Source organism: Pseudopodoces humilis, chromosome 3 (genome assembly GCF_049639895.1).
Source record: "Pseudopodoces humilis isolate 2021_Gansu_Grassland_sample_001 chromosome 3, ASM4963989v1, whole genome shotgun sequence".
Lineage (NCBI taxonomy): Eukaryota > Metazoa > Chordata > Aves > Passeriformes > Paridae > Pseudopodoces > Pseudopodoces humilis.
The window spans coordinates 21,792,385-21,811,622 of NC_142202.1; the positions used below are offsets into that span (position 1 = coordinate 21,792,385).

The following is a 19,238-nucleotide window of genomic DNA, read 5'->3' on the forward strand; positions in this document are numbered from 1 at the left end:
GACTTAAGGGATAAATACTGTAACTACTAAAGTGCTCTTGTCCACAAAGCAGATGTGACTTTAAACTGTAAAAGGAGGGAATGGAAGCTAAGGAGAACTGAGAACAAAAAGAAATTTGTGTTGTTTCATGAAGTGAAGCATAGAGGTGTGCAAAATAGTTGGTCACAAAAAAACAAAGCTGGTGATTGGGACATCTTAAACCCAGCCCTGGCTTAGTATCATAGATTGTAGGAATAACCTCCCTTTATTTATTTGCAGCCAGCTGCTGCTCCTACTCTGAATTACCTATTTCAAGTGGTTTTTCTTCATGGAAATAAAGGGAAAAATTGTCAGTGCCATCAGTTTATCATCATAAAATTCTGATCAAGTCACCTGTAAAGGATGCTCTTTTTGTTAGCAAAATCTGGCTTGAAATGACATGTTTAAAACCTAAAGATATGGATATTGTGATAGCCTTGAAATCAACAATACTTCTGTTAGGAAGAGTACATTTTTTAATAGAAGGAGGACAGTACGTTAGGTGAAGCCGTATTTAATGAGATATGAAATGGTATGTATATACTTTCCCTCCTTTTCTGTGCTGTGTTTTTATTCATCATCTGTACCTCTTGTCTGTTATTAAAACCAAGATACGAAATCTTCCTTGGCAGATGGAATTTTGGAAGGAATGAGTGGGATAAGAGGAGCTATTTTTCTCTTTCCAGTAGTAATGTCTGATTTCATGTTGGTGTTTTTAAATGCCTTCTGACCCTAAAATACATGCCTAATAAATGTAAAGGACTAACTGTATGATAATTAGCTTAGTCCATTGTTTGTTTTCCTTTTTTTTACTGTAGACAACCAATTCCCAGAGATAAATACCTTAACTTTTTTGTGAAGGGTAAAAAACATCTAAGTAGTATTTAACCTCTGGCATCACTTCTGGGATTTGGTAATGCTAGCTATCGAAGAATCCTGTCAATATTAAGGAGAGACAAATTAATTGAACAACTGTACATAGTCACTCCAGTTGAAACACGCTTTGACAAGTCATTTGTGAATAACAGTAAAGCAGGATTGTAACTTGCCAGATATAAATGCTTGAGTAAGACGGGAAATGTTTAAAACCTAGAAACCTGGTTGTCAGGCATCAGTCACTGCTGAACACCTAACAATAACATTCTTTCTGCTGGATAGCAGGGTGGCTTTTGAGGAAAGCTGTTCCTCAGTAATGCTGTTTATTTGTTGCTTAAGGTTTCCAAGCGATCAACAAAAGGTAATTCTGTTCATTTCTAAGAGTTGCCAGTCTGCAGCTTCTTGGAACAAGTTGTCATGAAGTCTTGTGACATGGATACAAGTCATCAGAAAGAAAATAACCAAAGGATGGATCTGAAAAGGCAGGGTCCTGTAGCTGAGGAGGAGCTGTGCACCAGCAGCACAGTTTGGGAGCTGACCTGCTGGAAAGCAGCTCTTCTGAGAATGACTTGGAGGTCCTTCTGGACAACAGGCTGTCCTTGAACAGCAGTGCCCTTGTGCCAAGAAGGCCAAAGCTGTCCTGGGATGCATTAGAAGGAGCATTGCCAACAGGTAATCCTGCCCCTCAGCTCTGTTCTAGTGAGGCCACATCTGGAGTGCTCTGTGCAGTTCTGGGCTCCTCAGTACCAGAGAAAAAAGGAGCTCCTGGAGCTGGTCCAGTGGACTTCTACAAAGATGATGCAGGGACTGGAGCACCTCTCTAAGGAGGAAAAAATGAGAGAGATGACTGAGAGGGGACCTCATCAATCTACTTAGGTATCTGAAGGGAGGTGTTAGAGGATGGACCAGGCTCTTCTCAGTGGTGCCAGGCAGTTGGACAAGAACAATGTGCAGAGAGTGATGCACAGGAAGTTCCACCTGAACATGAGGAAGAGCTTCTTTACTGTACAATGACCAAGCACTGGAACAGGCTGTCCGGAGAGATTGTGGGGTCTCCCTCACTGGAGATGCTCAAGGACTGTCTGGGCACAATCCTGTGCTGTGTGCTCTGGCATGACTCTGCTTGAGCAGAGAGGTTGGACTGCATGAGCCACTGTGGTGCCTTACACCTTACCCATTCTGTGATTCTGTGGAAAGTTCTACAGTGACTTCTAAACTTCTCCCCGTTTCTAGAGAAAGTTGTGAATATTGTGTGGACTCAAGTCCAATAGCAAATAAAGTGGATATCCAAATCAATTACATGTTTGCATCTACTGTAATTTTTAGGTGATTTGTGTTTCAATAGTTGTGATTAGAATGCTTAAGGTCACTTCCCTGATGTTGCCATAAAATGTCAGTCTTTTAAACCCAGTACCTTTTGAAATAAGTTAGATGTAAGTTGTTATGAGGCCGAGGACATCTATGCCAATTCTCAGGACACACACTGTAGTGAAACTACTGACTATTACAAAGAAGAGATGCTGAAAATTTTGGAGCATTTTTTAAGTTTTAAATACAGTATGCAAAATGAAGTTGTTCATATTAATGTCTGGGCAGTTGCACAGATCAGTAGATTGCCATTCTTCCAGGTATATTCAAAACTATAAAATAAATCTACTGAATTTTTTGTTAGGTTAGTAGTCCTTTGCTCAGCATAGTGACATACTGTAATTGAAGTGCTTGAATATTTATTCATAGCAGCACTTGCATGCAGACAATTACATTAAGGACATGATTACAAAGTAGCCAAGTGTCTCAATAGCTAGTAATAGTTCAGTAAAAATATGGGAAAAATTCTATTACTTTTGTTCCCTTCTTTAAGTTATATAAGGATTGAATCATAAAAATCTAAATCTGCAGCTCATTAGATGAAATACTTTCTTGATGTTCTACATCTTGGATTTCTTTTTATGAGAGAAGGATAAATATTTCTGTTTTGGGGCTCATGTAATTGCAAGGAAAATTGTCTTCATCCTTTTGCTCACAACCTGAAGTCACATGAAGTCTCTCTTACAGCTACTACAGTCACGTCTGTATTGCCACATTAAAATTATTTCCTGCTCTTTCCTCCCTTTACGTTATTTTGCTGTGTTCAACTGCATTTGCAGAAGTCTAATTGTTGTCAGGCTGTAGACACAGAACTACTGTCTTTAAAAAAATGTGCTCTGGCACAGAAAGCTGTGGAGCAAAGTTTGCTGGATCTTGGGCCCCCAAGTGACAAATATTTGTCTTTGAGCTGTTTTTTGTCTTCTTAGAGTAGAGCAAAGCAGTGTTGTTGGTTCTGCTGCCATGCAGCTGGGGTTTTGATTTCCATGTTTCCAACTGCAGCGGAGAACTGTAATAGTGCAAGTATTTCTTAAAGCAAAAGGTTCTCCTTTGTGTGCGGAGGAAATTGATGATAAGCATTTATTCCCCCCACTGAATTTAAAGGGACACCATGGACTTAAAATGCTAGAGACTAAAGGTTTTGGTTTTTTCTACTTTAAAAAACTGTAGTAATGGCAGTGGTTTTTCTGCACGCTTTGGTGGTTTGCTGTTCTCTTTTCAATCCAGAGATGCTCTGTGAAGGACTTGCACAAGGTGATTCTCTTCTCCTTGATAATCAGGTCAATCAATTGACCATAAAACATTATTAAGCACAAGAGACAGCCTGATTGCCTGAGGAGGAATGACAGAGGGAGAAGAAGCTAGAGGAGGGCCAGGATACACAGGGATTTAATAACCCACTACCTGTCAGCTGAGTGGCAGAAGTTGAGCTGTTATCCTGGCTGGTTGATAGGTAAAATGAGTGGAGTAAATCAGTTGAAGAATTAAATCAAACTTGATTTTTCTTCACTTTGCATTTGGAGTGGGATCATGTAGCCCACCTTTTTCTTACTTACCAGCTGAATCCTGTTAGTGCATTGTTAGCTGCTTGTTTTTTTTATACCCTCTTGTATTTAACAACAGTAGGTAAAACAGGTAACGAGAGAAGGTTTTTTTCCCCATATGTCTTTCACTGGGCCTATCTTAGTCTTCACCTGGTATGTTAAAAGTGTACATTTTTAGTAGCAAATTAAGCTTCATAAATTCTCCTCTTTAATTGTTTTCAATTGTATGCTGCTTCTCATCGCTTATATTTTTCAGTTATGACATTTATTTTAATCCATTGTAAAGTTAGATCTCTAAATAATTTTTGAAGAGCTTCATTTTAAACTGTTCCACAGTTTAAATTATTAGTATTAGATTGCTATGTTCCTGGGAAAGATCTGTAATAAAGGAATGCATTTATTTTCTCTGAGTGATCTAGAAATAGTTTTGTTTGAAAACAATTAGCTACTTATGAGAAACATGATTTTGTAGATACTTGATATATTTAGTACTTAATTTTTATTACTTTTAGAAAGCCACAGTTCAGTAAGACTACTGTATATTGGCTGCTTGATAGAAACACTGACATAATAATTTCAAAGTCGGTATGTGGTTGATTAATTTCCCTTTAAAGCAATTCGCATTTCATCTTGGTTTCTTGCTCTGTGGGATACTGCCATACTGAGATATGTGAAATACTTGATAAGGAAGGTTTGCAGTCAGCTACGACTGCCACGGCCAAGCATTTTCCAGCTTTCATGGCATTAGAGAGGACATCACAGGGAATTTGCACATAGTGAGGAGGAGTAATAAAGGGGCTTTTCCAAGTTCGTGGTGAAAAAAATAAGGAAAGGTTTGTGCTTAGCTTTTCCAGGGAAAGAAGAGGAGGTTGTACATTATGGAATGAGTTGTCCTCTTCACCTTCTAGCAAAGAGACCTTCAACCTCTATTTTGATTTTGTCTACTTGTGACCAAATACAGCATTTTATTCTTTTTATTTTGTGTTCAAGTCTCAATTCAGTACTAATTTTGGAGCTGTTAGAAAGTAATAAAGTGGCAATCTTCAAAAGTGTGGTGCTAATTGATTTCTTCAAGGACAGGGAAGCTATGCATGGATTATTGCTTCTTGTGATCAGTGTGTAGCCTATTACCTTTTCATCAGTTAAACCATCTATTAAAAGACAGATAGTAAAGTAATTGGCCTGTGCTGAGAGTTTTTTACTGCCTGAAGAATTTCTAACAATACAAAAGAGTCAGTAGTGCAGGTGAAATCTTTCCTTCGTTGTCAGAACTGAAAGCAATAGCCAGTAGGAACCGCTTAAGGTACGTAACAAACACAGAAAAAATTATAGCCTACGTGCACAGGCAGTGCATCTTATTTTTCTTTTGGAACTTCATAGAGCTCCTCTGCCTGTTCATTCTTTCCCTCTACCCTGAACTGCAGTGTCCATCCCTCTCATGGAAGAAAGACAGACTCTACTCACTTGTCTTTTTGCCCCAATAGCAGCATTAGACATATTATGGTCTTTAGTTTACAGCACACGTTTCCTAGTATCCCATCCTGTGCTCTTTGAGAGGCAGTATTCTCTTTCTCCACTTAGTTACTTCATGATGATGGAACTATCAATTTTAACCCCTCTTCCTAATCTCAGCACAGTTTTGATAGTCCGGGTAAGTGTTGGATGCTAAACATCTGTATCTTCCTTCTGACATCATTCTTACCACTGGAGCATCTGGTCTCTGGTCTACAAAATACTAATAGGTTAATGTCATCTGAGCAGCATTTTCTGAACCCACTTCCTTGCCTATAGCTAACTCACTTGGATTTGAATGAATGATTTTGTTTAACGTAGCATTTTAAACCTAATGATCCAAATACAGATATTTTGTTTTGCTTTTACTGGAGTAGAATAATAATAATAATGAGTGTAGAAACAAAAAAAAAACTTGCTAAGTTTAAAAAAAACAAACAAGCCCAGCCAGCAAAACCCACTGTTGGCAATATAATTTTCTTTTTAATCTAATGAGATGAGATGAGATAGATGAATACGAAAGCTGGGTCAAAAAGCTTATGTAATTTTCAGACCCTAAATGTAGAATGGTGTAATGACACAAAAAGATCAATCTCTCTGCACATGTTCTGGTAGAGTATTTTTGTTCTGTTTTTATTCTGTGCATGCAATTTCAAAGCTGGAGTACCCTCTGCTTGGAAAAACGCTCTTGCTAATATTCCTGCCATATGCTATGTGCCAATCTAAATTGACATGTAGCATGTAGGCTTCTTTATGGTTATAGTCTGGGTGTAGGGTCGTTTTGTTTTCTTCTGTTGACAGAAAAATTTCTGTGTGCTCATTGTTAAATTTACCTTTTTTTTTTGGTTTTTTTTTTTAATAGTAGTGGAATGGGGTGATGATGTTAAAGCAGTGTCAGAAGATGAAGCCATGGTGCTGGTGAACCACCAAGCGACGGGTGACGTCTGCACTCTGATGATGTGCCTTCAGGATAAAGGCACGGTATGCTGCATCCGGGGCAGGGGGTGGCTGCTGTGTGTGCTGTGTTCCCTCAGGACTGCTTGCATCCCTCTGCTGCCCTAAGGGCTCACTTTGAGGAGTTAACCCACCAGATCATCTCAGGGGGGAGCTTTTGGTTTGAATTTGGTCCAGTGTGGCAGCCAGTAGCTTGGAGCAGGTATAGACCCTGAATGTTGTCTTTGGAGAAGGTCAGATGTGAGCTGAGTCACTGTGCATCCAGTCAAGGTTAATGCAGAGGGAAGCAGATCTCCTAGGAGGTAGTCATGTACTTGACTTTCTCCTCTCACCTCATGCCCCTGTGCAACTCAAGACAAATTTGCTCAGACCAGCACAGGCTAGCTTCTTGGCTATGACTTTATTCCAGCGTGGAAAGTTAGAGCAAGCTGTTAATGGGATTTTGGTAGGAGTGGGGGCATGCCAAAGTTAAGATACCTAGCTAAGGTCAAAATCGTTTGAGCTCTTATTTCACAATCCCTTAAGCATTTCTTGGTGAGAAGTGTAACTAATGTTGATTGTTTCATGCATTGCTGTTCAGAAAATTAATATCTAAGGAGTGGAAACCAGAGTATAGGATCTGAACAGGAGATCAAATTTATGTACAAATCAGGAAGAAGGGCACGTGTGCGTGATTAGGATGGGAGGCATACCTGTCAAGCTGAAAAAAATGCATCAGCTGTGTTTGTCTTAGTGTTGTCTTCTTTACTGAAGTGTCTTAGTGTTGATTCCTTCATCATACCCTGAAGAAAAAAGAAAACAAGAACTGTTTTTTGTTGCATCTGCACAATTTGTAACTGGCACTGTTTTTCTTAGTGCAGATTAATATAGTTATAGGTACACTTACCTTCATCAGTGATTTACCATTTTTTAGAAATTTTTCCAGATCTTGCTTATGAGAGCAAAGCTGATTAAAAAAAAAAATAGCAAAAAAACCCCTTTTATACAACACAACCTCACAAAGTATGAAAATGGTACTCAAGATGGAGCAGAAACTTTTCTTTCTTTCTTTCTACTCTAGCCTAGAGCAGGCTGTCTTAAAAGTACTTTTGATTGCTTTTATTTATTTTGGAATTGAGGGAATTCGGTATATATGGTATTCTGTGCTGTACCCAAATGAGTAGAATGACAGAAGAAACTCTGTAATTCCCTTCATCAAAATTGTACATAGGACAGCCTTGTGGTAAAGATAAGACTGTGAGGGTGTAGTCCTGTGGATATGTATGGCATATGATCTTGACCACTAGTTTATAGATAAAAGTCTAAGTCATGCTTGTCCTATTTGACCCCATAGCTTAAATATTTCAGTCAAGACAGAGTTAGTTTCAGTGAATGTAGGAGGTGCTAAAAATGGAGGAAGGCACTGAGATCACAAATAATCTTCATCATGGAATTTATTAACTTTGCATGTTTTCAGAAAATCCCTAACATCAGGATTTTTTCCCTTAAGTAGTTGCAGTCATTGCTCTTGGAATGTACATATCCAGAGCTTAGTATGGCTTTGATGTTTTTAGCTAATAAAGAAATAAAACACTATGAGCTTCAATATGTGCTTAAAATACAGCAAGAATAGTACAAGTGGCTGAAAATAACGAGAAAGATCAGGATAGTTTATCTTTGCTAGAACTTGCTGGATCAAGTGCTTTTAAATAGCATGCTTCATATTTCTGTAGAGAATTGTCTTCGTGTGACTGTGAAAGTACTGGAGGAAAAGAAACCTTCCTGTCCAGAAATAATCATTATACAGTGTGAAAATGCTTAAATTAGTCAGCTTTCCTTAAATCCAGTTTAAACTTAACATGGAGTCCTTCACAAGCTTGAAACTCCTCTTGCAGACAGATTGTAGTTTTCAAGAATTCTTTTTTGTTCAGGAGGGTTAAGCTTGTGCCAGTCCACAACTTCTTTTGCTTGCTTTTGCCAGCCAATACAGACTAAAAACAGATGTAAACTGCAAGCACTTACAGTTCAATGCTGCTTTAGAAAAAAAAAAAAGTTCACTTAAGAATCAGAAGCGTTCAATTTAAGGTTCTGGATTTTTCTATGTAGTGAGTCAAACTCATGAGACAGTCTTGCAACTTGACAGTGTCCCAAGGGTGGTGTCAGGAACCATCATGACATCTTTTTCTAGTATTTTATACATACTTAGATACCAGTGAGAGTGTAGTCTATCTGCTTTAAGTAAATTTAATCTCACAAAGCAGTAAGATAAAATACATGTTCTGAGATATTTCTGGTCTTTTAGATTCACTTACATGAATAAGAAAAAAATTATTTCTTACTAGAGAAGTAGAACTTTAGCTAAAAATTAAAGTTTTAGTGGAAGGACTAGTGGCATTGTTTGATTAATACATTATACCATAATATAAAACAAACAGTAATGTTTCAGGTGAACCAGAAGTAACCTAATTATGCTTTTATTAAAATTTGAGAAATTGTTCCACTTTCTTTGTGAAAGTAAGAGTTAAAAAAATTCAGTAAGTTGTAGTCTCATAAATATTTAAGATTGTGTTTAACAGAAAGAAGTTAAAATGTTGCTATTACTGCTTTCTAACTGGATCAGGACTGATAAATGTGGGGTTTTTTTCTGATTTGGAACAGAAAGCAGTGCCAGGAAGGGTGCAGTGGAGACAAAAGTGCAGCTTGCAGTGGTTTGCATGCAGATTTCAAGTCGTGCTTTCTCAGGTTTCATTGTTAAGTTAGAGGTGCTTGAAAGATGAAAGTCAGTCTATCTAGGTTGTTTTGTTACCTGCGTAGACTGAAGTGAAAGTGGGCCTGTGAATAGGAGGCACCTAGGTTTTTTTATATTTAGCTGGTAAAAGCTAGTTGGTAAAAGTTGGTTCTAGCTTCTGAACTTAACCAGGAAGCATGAACGAAAAAGGACCTGAAGTGGCATCCAGAAGTTCTTTGAAACCATCAACAACACAAATTTTGAGTTTGTGTTCAAAACAGTTCTGAATGTCTTTGTTTAAACCTCCTTGAAAGGCAAGTGATAAGAGGCTCACCTCTTAACTGTTGTTTCATTCCTGGGGATACTAAATAGAGAAGTTACTACATAGAAGAGTTACCAACAAAATTTTGCAGAGTCCTCTATTCTGCCCTTGGTAGCAGAACAAAATTAATAGCCATTAATCTTGTTTGCCTTTTGATTGCAGACAAGATAACTGTGTCTTATTCTTTGAACTGCTTTTTGGATTTGGTATGTTAGTATGTGTATGTATTAATTAATACATAAAAACACTTTCTCTTTGTACTTACCATTGCCTAGGCTTACAGGCAGATTTATGATCACTGGGCTCTGAAGTTTGTCTCTTTGTAGCCCACACACAACAGATTTCTGTGTGTCTTAGTTACAGTTTGTGTGTCACACTTACCTTTGACAAAATCTCATCACTCCTCAGAAAGACTGAGGAAGCTCAGGGATGCTAGTTAGAAGCCCTGTTAGAAGCCTAAAGCAAGGTGGGATGGACTTCAGACTTTGAAGAGCAATGATCAACTTGCAGGATAAATCCACCATTATCTAAAGAAAAAGTATCAAGTAGTATGGCAGAGGAGAAGCAGTAGCACTGCTAGGCAAGAGTGCCTCATCCAGAATTGCCATAGAGCATCTGGGTCCAGTGTTGACTCCTCAAAAGACGCGTTTTCTTTCCAGCAGAGCAGAGTGTTAAACTCACTTATCTCCTCCAGTAAAACAGATTATGTTGCTTTAGCTTCTGCTCGATATAATAGAACAACAGTTGTCAAAATGCCAAAGTAGTACCTGAACACTGGCAGGCCTTGAGTATTGCTGCAGGCTAAATCATCATTACTGGAATTTTGGAGGTGTTTTTATCAAAGGTTCCCCGCACCAGCCGGTCACCTTTGGGTGATGCGTGGGCATGAGCTCATTGTAGTGCCTTGAAGAGCAGTAACACCTCTGAGTGATGCTTTTTTAAACTCTTATCCTTAGGGCACACCTTTTCTTTCTTGTTTTTTTCCATAAAGCTTTTTAATTTACTGAAATTGAAAAAATGTTAATGTCTGCAGAGAAGAATTTGGCTTTAAGATCCTCACTTTTATTTAACACAGGCCTGGAGAGAGCTGTAGGATAAACGATTTCGCCAATATTAGTTACAAGTAAGGAATTGTATCTAGGAACTAATTTTTGTTTTGTCACCCACAGATACATAGTGTGCCTTTGGTCCTTTGGATGTATGGCATCTAGTAAGGAGTACCACTGGCAGACAGGAAGGGATACTAGCATGTTATTTTTGTTTCTTAGGCTGATCTCTTTTGTGTTTGCCTCAAAGTGCATGAGAAAGATACAAAGCAGAAGGTGCATGAATGATCATCTGACCACCAGAGAAATGTCACAGTCCTTCATATTCTTTTTTGATAGTGGTAAATAGAAGAGTACTGTCTTAGGTGACTTCAATTTCACTGATCTTGCACCAGTAGTGATGTGGCCTCATAACACAGGGAAAAGGCAGCCTAGCCTATGATTTGGAACATGGCAGAGACACTGGATTTTCCAGTTTTGGAGAACTGCTTCCTACCCTCTCAAAAACTACATGTAGGAGAGATCGAGGAAAAAGACCTCATGAGAAAAGCAGCTTTTCCCTTCTGTTGTTTACTTTGTTGGGAGAAATTCTCCTATTTTAAATCTCTAAGGATTGAACAGGTAAAGTAGCTGCCTCACTGTCCTGTAAGAAGTGATGGTCAAGTCACTTCTTGACCATCACTTCAAGTCAAGCAGGAAGGCAAACCTCTGTTTTTGCCTTCCTGCTGTGCTGCTTGACTGGGATGAGCAGCAGGATCTGTTTAAGCTCTCAGGGATACATGTGGCTGCTCTGCCATAGCTAAAATTGTAGAACTGTATATTACATAACAAAAAGGCAGCTATTTAATTTTACTCTCAAGGGAGAAGCATAGCACCTGTGCTGCTTTATGTTTTGGACATAAAGGATCTTATTCTATTTATTTACTAGTTGTATTGCTGTTGTAGGAATTGACAAGAATGTGACCTGTATATTCATAATCCATAATTCTCTGCACTTGATAATTCACTCATTTTTAATTATTTTTTTTTTTGCTTTTCAGGTTGTCCGTCAGATGATGTGGCTGATGGATCATATTTTTAAGTATACAAATTTTGGCATTGTGTCTCTAATCCATGGAGACTTCTTTATAAGACAGGTAAATGCAAACAGATTATAGTGCTTTGATTTATCCTTATATATTTTGAATACTGTGGTGTTATGGGACTTTTTTCTCACCTCCTGGTTGGTTTGCATGATGAAATAGCTATGCTGTAAAGTGTGTACTTGGGGAGGTCTTTGTTCTGAAGCTACTTTGTTTTCCAAGCTATTTTTATTATTTGCATAGACACAAATGATTGTGGAATCCAGTTGTGAAGGGAGCCTATTGTGAGAGAGGTGTACAAGCAAAATACATGGGCAGTCCTTTTTATCTCTGGTTCTGAGCACACCTCTCATCTTTCCTTAGGGACCTTGAAGCCATGCAGAGAGTCTGGTTAGGTCACTGCTACGGCTGTAGAGTTTCAAATTAGGAAAGGCAGTACCATCCCTTTTGATGGTGACATAGTAGTGGATCAATCAAGGTGGTGATGGACCTGTGTAAATAGTAATTTATTATTGAAGGTTAATTATTATTTGAACATTAGGAAAGAATGTCTGTTGAACTCAGCATCTCAAATATTAATGAGCAAGACCCTCAGATTATTTTATACAGTTTGGGTAGGGTTTTTTGTTGTTAGGTGGCTGTTGATCAAACTGCACTCTTGAAGTAGAAATTCAGGAGGCCAATGAAAAGCATGAACCTGTTGCCAGTTATGAGAACTGCAATATCCATCATACATGTTTTTTTTCCTCTCCTTATTCCTTTGTCTGGACATAAAATGTGTGGAGAGCCAGAGAGAATTAATGCATTTTCACACTGCAGAGAAGAAGTTCATTTACTCAGAATGAAATAAAGAAATGCTTAATCACAGCAGTACACAGCTGAAGTGAGATTTCTCACTAGAGAACATAGAGAACACTAGAGGCATAGTTAGAAAACCTCAGGCAAAATTAGATAAAACAAAGGTCTCTAGAGGCACACAACTCTGTATTGTGAGAGGATGGATGGAAGGAACAGGGTTGGATGCTTTGTAAAATATAAATCTGTTCCAACAGGTAGAATTTACAGTATGCACATTTCGAGGTCCGGAGGGTTGTCACCTTGTTAGCTATGATTTCTGAATGTGGGGTTGCAATTCCAGTCACAAAACCAAGCCATCACTGAAGCACTTAGCAAAAACTAAGGCTTTTCCTCATTTTTGTAAAGTGGCTGATGTAGACAATATCACAAATACAATGATATCATTGTGAGTCTGGAGATCAGACAGTTGAAAATAAAAGTTAGGCTGTTAGCCTTTGGGTGTGGCAAAATACTTCATGTGAGTGAGTAATGGTCCTTTGCCTAACTCTAGAAAGGCTTTAGTAATATTTGGGTGGTTATGGTTCACTGTTCTTTTCTTAACTACTGTGCTATCCTGGAGTCCTGTGGTCTGATAAGGTCTGGCTTAACTGAGGATTTTTATATTGCTTTATAATTGCCTTAATATGAGCAGACAGAGCCTCTTCCTTTCCCCTCGTGTAGTCAGTCAGAAGTAATTGCAATGGTGAGAATTAAATGTAGGAGAAGCACTTTGACAAAACTCACCTTTAGTAAAATACTGTCTTTCATTCAACGCACTACTCTTCCCCTCTTCCTGTGACCAAAAAAACCCAACTAGCCACCAAACAGTGCAATGTTTGTGGCATTTTTGTTGACATTTCAGAAAATTAAAATCACCTCTGCTGAGGAGAGTTCTAATTTTTCCCTCCTATGTCTTTTGAGTGATTTGACAAAGTCACTTTGGAGCACTCAGAAATGCTAATTAGTGTTAAGAGATTCCTCTGAAAATTTGACTAACTTGGTGCATGCAGAGATGGGAAGAGGAAAGATTGTTCCTGAAGATATTTCTGCAGTAATTAAGGATGTATCTTACTGTTCTGAAGAAGTTGTCTTAATGCATCAAAGAGGAGAAGTGAGTAGGTCATTGGAGCAGTGCAGGTCTGAGTGAGGTCTGTGGTTCTGCTGTGGTAACCCAGCTGAGGCCTGGTCTGTACACCTCCAGTAGGTACTCTGAGGAGAGCGTAGCTTTTTATTCTCTCAGGGGCTTCTTTTTATCTCTGAAAACAGAGAAACCTTAGAAACATGACAATTATGTCTGATGTTATCTCTTTTAAGCAATCATTTTATTTAGATAGTGTTTTATCCTTACAGGGGAGAACACACCGTGACCAGCAGCTTGTGTTACTCAAAGATCATCTAGAAAAATATTACAGGAGCCGCAATCGGAAATGGATTGTTTTATTTCCAGAGGGTGGCTTTCTTAGGAAAAGAAGAGAAACAAGCCAGGCATTTGCCAAGAAAAACAATTTGCCGTTTCTTAAACATGTCACCCTGCCAAGACTTGGGGCAACACAAGTAATTCTGAAAACACTTGTAGCGCCGCAAGAAAATGGAACTCCATCAGGTGGAGATGCAGTGAGAAAAGGTAAAGATCACTGTATGGGTATAAAGCAAATTAAATGTCAAAGATCTGAGTTAAGAAAAATGTTGTGTAGAATTGGTTTCTTCAAATATCAAATACATTTATAATGTATTTTATGTTTCCATAATTAGTTTTAGTTCTGCTAACTTTGTTTTGATGTTGAGACAAAAAAACCCACCTTAGTTTTAATTTGATTTAGTCTATGGTGTGGTATGGATTTAGGTATGGCTGCATGAGTGCTTGGCTTGGCTCACATAATGGGTGAAGCAGATACTGGAAGAGGCATCCAGAGTGATCAAGAAGGTGATCATCTCCTTTTGGCAAGATTGATGGTTTGCACTGGTTTGTGACAGCATGGGACCGTAGTAAAAGTATTTCTGGAATATGCTAGCTATGTTCATATTTTTATTCCAGGCTTTAAAACTTTCTTTGCATCCACTGCTGTATACTTTATTCCTCTTCTTGAGCTATTTCCCACTGAGTTCAAGTTCTTCTGTTCTGTACAGATCTTTGTGTTGCCTGTCCCTGTTGTTGCTGGAGTTAACTGTCACTGATCACTAGATCTGAAGGATTGTTTTGGTTATCATATCAGAAGAGTTAAGAGAGAATAAGAATATTCCTGCAGCATTATTGTTCTGGGATTCCTAGGCTATAGGGGAGTGTATAGATGGGCTATAAATAATGCCTATAGTTATAGGATGTGGTGCTTTAGTCTCTGTTTTTAAAATTAACTTCTTGGCATGTTCAGCAGCAGGGTTAACTTCCTTGTGGATTTCTGTTACTTATTATAGAAACAATGGATGGGGGAGTTGTGGTAGTTTCTTACTGATGGGTGGTGCTGCTGTGTCCACAGCCAAATTTTGATAATCATTTAGCAATTTGAAACAAAGATCCTTACTAAGGAAGCCACATATGCAGAGCACTTTTGAACTTCAGACAGAAAATAATCCAATCTCAGGGTTAGCAAAAACCCTTGTACAGAAATTGCTTTCAGATTTTTAGTTTTGAAGTTATTCTTGTCAACATAGGAAATAATTGAGATTATGTTCTTACAGTAGTGAAGATAGGATTTAAAATAAGCTGAAAAATCAAGCTGTGGAATGCATCAGAGTCTTTCTTGTCAGGCTACATGCAGAAAAGAAAGGCTGAAGAAAGCTCTTGTTGTCATAAAACATTTTAAGTTTAAAAGAGAGAAACTGAATACCCCAGTTCTTGTTAAATAGTTTAGTTTTTTTGATGAGAAAAGTTTGGCCTATTCCTGTTCTATTTCTTGCTGTCTTAAAAAGGTATGGAGAGTAAGAAGTTCCCTAAATTAATTACAAGTTGTGTGGTTGTGGAGAGAGACCAGAGGTGCTTATCAAATACCAATTTCATATTTTCCTATTCTTTGGTTGCTATCAACTTAGCTGAAATCAAACCTGGCTGCCTTTTTTTTTCCTCCCTGTTTGAGTGGCATCATTCAGACTCTAGAGAAATGAACATTTGATAGTAGTTGACCTAACTGGGTGCTAAAATAAAGGAATTCTCTCAGAAATAGAATGGAGCCATATTGTCCATCCTACTCAAGGAAAGATAATTGGGCAGAAATAGAAATGAAATGTGGGGGTTTAGCTGTCACTCTTTCATAGTAATGGACTTGGAAACATACTGAAAAGGATGAAAAAGTGAAAGTAAATTTTATATGCTAGGGAAAAGTATTTGATGCATAGTGACACTGAGGTATTTTATGTCCTCTCTTCTCTTTAGTAATTTTTTTATACAAAAATGTTTCTAGCATTATAAAACTTTCCTTTCAGAGATGTTCTTGATCTGTATCTTGTATAAAAGATTCTTCCTCTAATCTGCTGCTTTCTGAATGCTTTTATTGGTCTCTTGCCGCGTCAGAAAATGTTTCTTCAGTTGCATGAAATATAGTTGTATAAATTGCTATGGTTATATTAGAAAGTTAGAAGTCTAACAAAGTTAGTGAATATCTTTACTTTTAATCTCTTCTATCTTTTCCCTTTTTTTAAATCACATAAAAAACCCATGTAAGAGAAATCAAGCTTCCCTCCTGTTCAGGTGACCATAGTTGAGCTGTGGGTGCTAGAGCCAGGTGTAGTGCAGAGATTAAAGGTGTTGCCAGTGGCTTGCATAGAGACTGCCTATAAACCTTTTGTACATTATAACTCTTCTCCTTTGCTTGGGAAGTGGTTTCTTTATCAGAAGCATCACACTTGAACTTCATGGTTTGCTGGACACATTCTTCATCTACAGCACTCCTTGTGCTCTATACTGTCTTAACAATGTTCCTGGAGTCCTGAGTTGCCAAATTATTCAGCTTACTATAATAAGTTTTCTACTCCATTATTTATTATTCTCCCTGTCTTTTTGTTTCCACCAAGCTTTATTGATACCCATGGGAATTTATCTTCCTCTCCCACATGATTTTAGTTAAATTGGTTTATAGATTAAGAGTTCTCCTTATCAAAAATTATGTCCCCTTCCTGCTGAGTTTCCTGGGTAGCTATTTTAATGTTGAGTCATGATACACAGTTCTGTTCTTGGCTGCTGTCATTTTATTAATACTTAATTCATTTTAAATGATCCTTGTAGCTTTTATACCTTGTAAATTTGATAGCATTCTACTTTCTCAGCTGGAGTGATGTGTAAAACTGGGTGAAAGAAGAAAAGATGACAAAGGCAACTATAATAAAAGAAGGTTTGTCCTTAATATACTGTTATCACAGTTTGACACAAACCAAGTCATATACAGTTGTTTGATACAGTGTCACACCCCACCTCCTCAGCCCAGCTGGCTTTTAATGTCACATGTCACTGAAGCTGTGCCCTTCAAGTCATAGTTCAAGAATTGGGCTAATTGTAGCTCAGTGCTACATCGTCTGTTCTGCTGTAAGGCCTCTAATCTGATTTATGGCATCCCTTTGGTAGAGGTGGGTTTATGCTGAGAAGTGCAAGGTTCAGTAACCTCCCCAAAAATTCATTAGTCTTAATTATGATAGTAGTATTCTTAATATCCAGTCCTCTTTTCAATTTATTTTTATACTAGTAATGAACTTCCCACAGTTTTGTAGCTAACTCTTCCTCTGTAAAGTGACAAGAAGAACAAACCTTCCTAGATGATTAATACTGTTTGATAATTCTTGTACTTAAACTGATTAGTTCTTTATCAGTGGCTTTTCCAGGACAAGCAGCCTCTATTTACTTAATTTTTTCATCTTATCAGTTTCCTTTCATATTTAAAAACCCAAGTACGAGCCTTCATTGGAGTGAATTTTAGCTTATTGCTGGTAAACACGAAATTAAGTTACTGGAATGCTTGTTGCTTTTGCTGTCTTTTGAAACTCTTGTTTAATTTAACAAAATTTTGTAATTGTATTCCTAAATTAATAGAAGGATGGAAAAGCATAGGAAAGGTAGGACAATCATTTGATAGCATGACCATGCTTGAAGCTAAATAATACGGTGAATGGTGTCTGTCCCTGAAAAGAGAGTTTAAAGGTACTTCTGGTGTCTGATGAAAGCCTCCAGATGGGCCAACACTGCTGCCAGCACCTGCATTCCAGAGGAAGGTTTTAGTGCAGAATAGAAATACAGGCAGTATAAAAATCCTTCATGAGAAGCCATCATCACCCTAACCCTTTAGTGACCCAGGTGTGTGTTTGCAGGAGTATTTTACAGCTTTTTGAATTTTTTTAGCACAACACTTAGTCTTCAACATGGTTGTAAATACACTGTTTCTTCAGTTGATAAGAATTGATTTTGTTAGTTTTAGAACTGTCAAAATGTTCTAAATGCCAAAAGCTGACAATTCAAAGGGGTTTTAAGCTATTGTTCTTCAAATATGCACATTCCAGAGCTTATTTTTGATCAAACTTGCTCTAGTGTGTTTTTTTAAATTGTTTTATTTTACCATGCAGCAATTTTTTGTCTGGTAAGAGGTTGCTATGAGCTTAGTTAGAGCCGTACTGAAATCTTGCCATACTGTTTTCAAATGCATCAGAGTACATTCAGTTCTGATGCTGTTTCTCAGAGAAGTTCAATTTTCACTTCTGCAGGGTTGTATATTGAACTTCATAATTGATTTTTTTAAAAATCAAACTTTTTGATTCACTGTTACATGAGGAATGTGACTTGAATAACATGTGAGAAAGCTTTGATGGTTGTTTTTTCTTCCCCCTGGAAAAAAGGCTTCTTGTTTTGTTCCAGGTGGGTTGTTGTGTCAAGATCTTGGAATGACGAGTAAGATGTTCAGTCTGAGACTTAATCTTTGGAGAAAAAAGTTAATTCTGAGGTCAGTGATCCAGTTGATCACAAAAGGACAAGTAGAGAACAAGGGACAAGCTACAAGAATAGATTGATGTGAAGGAAGAGCCAACAGCCTATTTGGCTGCGTTTAGAGTTGTGCAAGTGTTCAGGAAACCACACCTGAATGCTGGTTAATACTAGCAAATGCTTTTTTTTTCAAGTGCAAGCTGAAGTCCTCAAGACCACACCTGGCTGGTGTATTCTTTCCCACTCTGAATCCAGTCTGGCAGTGTGACACCATCCAGAGCTTGGCTGGAGGCGAGCTTTCCTGCTGAAATCTGTCTATAACTTGTTTTTTCTCAGTGGCAAACACTGACGGTCTGCTGGTGGGTTTGAGAGGTTCTGTACATGGTCTGATCTGGTGTTCAGCTTGCATTGACCCCAGGAAATAGGAACCCCAGGGAGGACAAAGAGGGGGAATGAAGAGAACCTCTGAACCCCCACAAATTTGTGATTGTAGACAGTCAAGTATCTGCTGTGAAAGGACTTCAGAGGGTTACAGCTCGATTGCCTTAAAGACTCAGACGAGGAGTTGCTTCTTAAGTAAATAGGGAGCAACTTAGTATCACTGAATCCACAGTGAAGAAAATAGTTGTAAAGATTTGCCTCTGCTGATGATTTGGAAAAAAAAAGCAAAACCCCAAACAACAAACAAGTTAGGAAGCTGTTTAAATTTGATTTTTGATTTTTATTTTTTTTTGTCTAGGCCAGAAAGCTGCTGTTTCATGTGATTGTTCAGTTCTGTCTTGCCACTTATAAGGCAAGTATGTACCATTCACACTCAGGTACATCATTGCTGTGTGGTTTGGGTGTGTAGGGCAGATGCCTGTGAGCATATTTAGAAGGTTTATGTGCTATTTAAGAAGAATGAGACTGTTAACATTTTCAAGCAGTTTGAGAAGTCTGTGTCTTCCACCTATGCTGGAAGTGGCAAACAGACTGACACCACAGAAGACAAACCAGTGCTTGGAGACATCAGCTTAAGTTTGGCCTCTGCAGCAGCTTCTTCTGCTGAAGTCTCTGAGAGTCAGGCTGCTCAGTCTTTC

The 19,238-nt window shown here is 38.1% G+C and overlaps 1 protein-coding gene across 1 annotated transcript in view; it reads left to right on the forward strand.

Moving 5' to 3' along the window:
- Positions 1-19,238, forward strand: part of LPGAT1 (lysophosphatidylglycerol acyltransferase 1) — a 61,095-nt gene that overhangs the window by 21,229 nt on the left and 20,628 nt on the right. The window contains exons 3-5 of the mRNA XM_005523351.3: positions 6,178-6,296; positions 11,385-11,480; positions 13,614-13,887. Coding sequence (XP_005523408.2) covers positions 6,178-6,296; positions 11,385-11,480; positions 13,614-13,887 — 489 coding nt within the window. The remainder of the gene's footprint in view (positions 1-6,177; positions 6,297-11,384; positions 11,481-13,613; positions 13,888-19,238) is intronic.